The sequence below is a fragment of the Mus musculus genome, chromosome 1, assembly GCF_000001635.26.
Source record: "Mus musculus strain C57BL/6J chromosome 1, GRCm38.p6 C57BL/6J".
Taxonomy (NCBI): domain Eukaryota; kingdom Metazoa; phylum Chordata; class Mammalia; order Rodentia; family Muridae; genus Mus; species Mus musculus.
The window spans coordinates 173,274,234-173,279,559 of NC_000067.6; the positions used below are offsets into that span (position 1 = coordinate 173,274,234).

The 5,326-nt window shown below is 38.8% G+C and overlaps 1 protein-coding gene across 1 annotated transcript; it reads right to left on the minus strand.

Moving 5' to 3' along the window:
• Positions 1–227: 227 nt before the first annotated feature.
• Mptx2 (mucosal pentraxin 2) lies at positions 228–3,523 on the minus strand. Its single transcript, NM_001205011.2, has 2 exons — positions 3,426–3,523; positions 228–823 (listed from the first exon to the last, which is right to left on the minus strand). Exons 1-2 carry the CDS (start codon positions 3,487–3,489, stop codon positions 228–230), a joined length of 660 nt encoding a protein of 219 aa, NP_001191940.1. The 5' UTR covers positions 3,490–3,523.
• Between the last annotated feature and the right edge of the window lie 1,803 nt (positions 3,524–5,326).

A 5,326-nucleotide genomic window follows, 5' to 3' on the forward strand; every position in this document is an offset into this window, starting at 1 on the left:
CTCCTCCAGTCACACAGAATCCTCCAACTTGGGTGCCCAGTTGAGAGAGGAGCGATTCCCTAGTTCCTATAGTTTGATGCTGTAGACAGTTATGGTACAATTCACCCCAATATTTACAACCATAAATAACATATAACAATGATTTGCGTTTCTTTGCTTTTTAGTATAATGCACATTATCATTGTAACACAACCAAAAGCAGACTTAAATTACATAGAGCAATTAGCTTAAGTCCACAGTTTGGGCTTAGTCACCACATAGCCCCTGTCTTCATGAATAAGAGCTTGCCAGTTTATAATATTGCCATTGTTACAGCTGTCATGCACCTCTTTTATGGGGACCACATAGTTCCACAAGGAAACATCCCATATTTCCCCAACAAAGGATTGTTTTACATCAAATTTTCCCCCAAAGGAATCCTGTTCTTGTCCTAGAATGATCTTTGCATCACCCCCCACCACGTATCCCTTCTTCAAGCCTTTTCTCCCAAATGCCTTTCCATTCAGCCAGAATTCTGCAATCCCAGAGCCAGACTCCCAGTTCACACAGATACGGACTGGATCAGGAAGATTTGTGGGTGCTTTGAAACTGACTCCCGAATTCCCAACATAGAGCATATATTCTCCTCTCTTTTCCACAAAGAGAAGAATCTCATTGTCCTTAGTTCTTGTGCTGTAGGAGAAGATGCTATAAGGGCGAGTCAGGTCTGTGAAGGCCTTTATACACAGAGTGAAGTTCTGCAGTGACTTCCTCACCTTCGGTATCAGGGACACATAGGCAGTGGATGATTCTTGAGGGAAAATAAATGCCTTTCCCTTCATGTCTATGGAGAGGAAAAAAAAACAGTAAAACGAACATCCTATCAATGCTGATATTTGATTTGTTCTTTTGTGGCCCTAGAGCTGCTTCCTGGCAGAACACGTACAGCACATTGGAGCACACAGAGAGCCTCTGAGTGTTTGAACTCAGCAATAGTAAATAGCTATACAGTGTTAAAGGCAGGCCTGGAAGAGGTGGTCCATGTCTGCGTCTCAACACTGGAAAGGTGGAGACCTGCTGCCCTATGTAGTGAGTTCGAGAACAACCTGAGCTTAAGAACCTGTCTCCAACAAACAAAACCAAAACTAACAATGAACAGATGGATTTGGGTTCAGTTCATTTGCTACAAAATTAAAGATTCCCTTTACCAACTCTACCTCCATCTTTTTCTTTGACACAGCATCTAGATAAAAGAAGTGACAGAAAATTAAATGTAACTGAAACATGGCAATGTATAAAGCCTGGGGTACTGCATATTCTCTTACCACTGATCCAGTCATGTTATTTCGTCTAGAGCCCTGCAGCTAGGGTTAATACATCCCGGACCTTGGTATGATGGACCATCAGAGTCATGTAAATGACTTGGTCCAGTCCATGCTAGTGCTGGACCTCACCTTCACTCTCTCCTGCAGTTCCCATGTTCAAGGAAGACCAGATTTTATGACAGCAACAAGATCAAGGGAATATTTAGTATGGATTTATTTTGTCTTAAGAGCCATTTGAAAAGATGAAACTGTAATCGTTATAGAATGATTCTTTCCTGGTTCAGAAAAGTAAATTTAACAAATGCTGCAGTCTGGAAAATAAACTGGAGAATAATGACAAACTGAATCAGAGGAGACATGGCCTAGAAATATTATAAAGTCTTGAATTGAGTTAGTTTTGCTTCATAGTAGGAAATGGGAAAACAGCATGAACTCTATTTCCTAAGATACAAGGGCTTCTTAAGCAATGCTTACACTCTGGACCCCTGGAGAACTGGAATGGAGGAATAGGTCCAGAAAAGAGGGCTGGCTTGAGTGTATGAGAGAGGGGCATGTGTGGCAGGTGTGGTGGGGGGCGAGCTAAATTCCTGTCAACCCAACAGCACCCAGAAGATTGGAGTGTAAACCATGTATTTATGTCCTGTGATCAATTATCTCCCTGTTTGTAACCTTGTCAGGATCCAAACTTGAAGCAAAATATCATAGATAACCTGAAATAACTTACAACTCTCTGCTGACAGTACGCTGCAGTGTGGAGAAATGAGCATCAAGTTTTCTTACTGGCAGCAGTGAGGGAAAAAATATATATATAAAGCTGTCAAAACAGGAAAATAGCTTCTTTGATAATAAAAAAGCTCGTTTCATACACGCATCACAAAGTTCATTCTTCCCTTAGTTGACCTCAGCACCATCTATTGGGTGGGTATTATTTGTACCCCCATTGTATTGGTGAAGAAGTGAGGCATAGAGTCCTACCACTTCACCATGGTCATTCAGTTGTCCAGTTATTCTGGAGAGATGGGTTTCTGGTTTAAAGTTCAAATTCTTTCCAAGATTTCTTCTTTACTCTTATATTATCTCAATTAAGTGTTTAAAAAGAATGATAGAGTAAAGATCCTCTTTACATATATACATATATGTGTGTGTGCATGTGTGTATAAATGTATATATGTATTTAGATGTAGATGATACACATGTATATATTTAATAATATACATATACATACACACACATATATATACATATATATGTGTGTGTGTATATATATATATATATATATATATATATATATATGAAGAATCATCCACTGCCTATGTGTTTCTGATCCTGCAGATGAGGAAGTCACTGCAGAACTTCACCCTGTGTCTGAAGGCCTTCATGGACCTCACCTGCCCTTACAGCATTTTTTCCTACCCTGTTGTTCTCTTAAATGAAAAGTTATGGTGCTCTCATCTGAGAAACAAATCCCATTCTCCTTTCTTGAACTCAGAGACTTCTTTACACACTAGTATAGTAAGGTATACCATTAATCATCAATATATGTGGTAGTTTTTAACATGTGACTTAATTCTTTTCCCATTGGGTAAGGTCTGATTCACTGGCAGGAGTGGGACACAATGGAAGGATTTCTAAGATCTGATTATCAAAAGGCTGTGGCTTCTGAACTGGACATTTCTTCCAGCTACATGTGGCAGCTGTTTTGTAGAAAGGGCCTCAGTGACAGGAAATTAAGAGTGGTCTGTGGTCAATAGACAATGAAGAACTCAGATTCCCTGGCCAGCATCCTGAAATGAACTGAAATTGATTAACCATACAAGTAAGCTTGAGAGCAGACCTTCTGCACTGGAACCTTCAGACAATGCTACAACCTTGGTTAAAAGACTGCAATCCCATAGAGACCTGTGCTTGGGAACAGGAGCTAGGGCATTCTCTGTTTTCTGTCGTAAAAGAGACATAAGACGGTAAATGATCACTCTTTCAAGCTGTTAAGTTTGGATCATATACAGAGTAAGTAACTTCCACACACCATTCACTCAGTTTCCTGGGAACCACAGCAGCAAAAAGTACTGGACACCCTGTGTTCTGGATGTGGAAAACTTTCCAGCTTGGCTCAGGACCTACCTGTTTGTGCTACACTTCCTGAAAGAACAGAGAGAAACAGGATGCCCACAATAAGCTTCTCCATTGTGCTCTTCTTGGACAATTCCAGTAGTGGGAGATCAGCAACCCTCATCTCTGTGGAGAAACCTCTGCTGTGTAGCTCTTATATAGGACTCACTGGGACAATACCCTTGTTTTCACAAAAGAAGACAAAGTAATAAAAGGTTAATATTAACTGAACAATAAATGGTTTTTAAAACGATGTATTAATCACCTCAAATAATGTAAAAATTCTTGGGTAAACTAAGCAAATGAAAAACTTGTCTGTTAAAGACTTGAAAGCACTGAAAGAAACGGAAGATATCAGAAGATGGAAAGATCTTCCGTGTTCATGAACTGGTAGGATTAATATAGTAAAAATATTCATCCTATCAAAACCAATCTACAGACTCAATACAGTCCCCATTAAAATTCCAACACAATTCTTCACAGAACTTGAAAGAATGATTTTTAGTTTCATATGAAAATACAAATCACCCAGGATAGCTAAAATACTTCTGTATAATACTGCCATTACCATTTCCAATCTCAAATTGTAGAGAGCTATAGTAATAAAAATAGTATGGTGTTGGGACAAAGGACACATGTTGGTCAAGGGAATAAAATTGAGGACTCAGACATAAGTCAACAAACCAATATACACCTGGATTTTTTATTAAGAAGCCAGAAATACATACTGGAAAATGGTAGCATCTTTAACAAATTGTGGTGGTAATCTGGCTGTGACTATGTAAAATTATCCAAATAGATACAGTCTTATCACTTGGAACAAAACTCAACTCTAAATGGATCAAAGACCTCAACATAAAACCAGATACACTGAACCTGATAGGAAGGAAAATGGAGAAAAGCTTTGAACTCATTGGCACAGGAGAAGACTTCCTGAACTGATAGCACTGGTAACAACAGGCAAGATCAACAATTAGTAAATGGGACCTAATGGAACTGAAAAGCTTCTGTCAGGCAAAGGACATCATTCAGAGAAATCTACAAGCTACAGAATGGAAAATTATTTTCAAGAATTCCACATTTGGATATTATAAAGGACTAATATCCAAAATGTTTAAAGCACTCAAGAAACTAGATACTAAAAAGAAGCAAAAAACAAAAATGAATAATCCAATTTAAACTTGGGGTACAGATCTAAGCAGGGGGTCCTTAAAAGAGGAATTGCAATTGACTGAGAAACAAAGAAATGTAAACACTTTTAGCCATTTGGGAAATTCAAATCAAAACTACTTTGAGATTCACTCTTATACCTACCAGAATGAGTAAGACCAATAACAGATGTGACAACTCCTGTTAGTGAGGACGTGGAACAAGGGAACCACTTCTGCATTGCAGTTGGGAGTGAAAACTTGTACAGCCACTATGGAAATTAGTATGACAGTTTCTCAAAATATTGAGAATCAATCTACATCAAGACCCAGATATACCATTCTTGCCCATATATCCAAGGGATGCTTCATCCTATGATATAGACAGACACTTGGTCCACCAAGTTCACAACTTCTCTGTTCACAATAGTGACAAAATTGGAAACAACCTACATGTCCCTCACCAAAGAATGGATAAAGAAAATATGTGTAAAAGGAATTAATCATTCTTACTAGCCTGTATAAAAGGCATACAATCTGGGTGTTTTATTCATAAGCCATAAGCCTATATTGGGCAAGTTTGGAGCTATTCTAGGTTATTTCCCAGCCATATGTTCCTTGTCATTTGATGTTTTTCCTGGCTATGTGCTCATGGTCCCTCTCCTATCATGGAAGCCTCCTTCCCTATCCATGTCCTTTCTTTTCGTTCTTGGTCTCTCCTGAGACCCCCTCATTTGATTGTCTTGTCACAGTTTCCTCCCTCTA

Excerpts from the sequence above, each read along its gene's own strand:
- Mptx2 (NM_001205011.2), bottom strand. The coding sequence starts at position 3,489 with ATGGAGAAGCTTATTGTGGGCATCCTGTTTCTCTCTGTTCTTTCAGGA. Across the intron at positions 824-3,425 it reads AGGAAGTGTAGCACAAACAG|ACATGAAGGGAAAGGCATTT; the intron begins GTAGGTCCTGAG and ends TCCTCTCCATAG.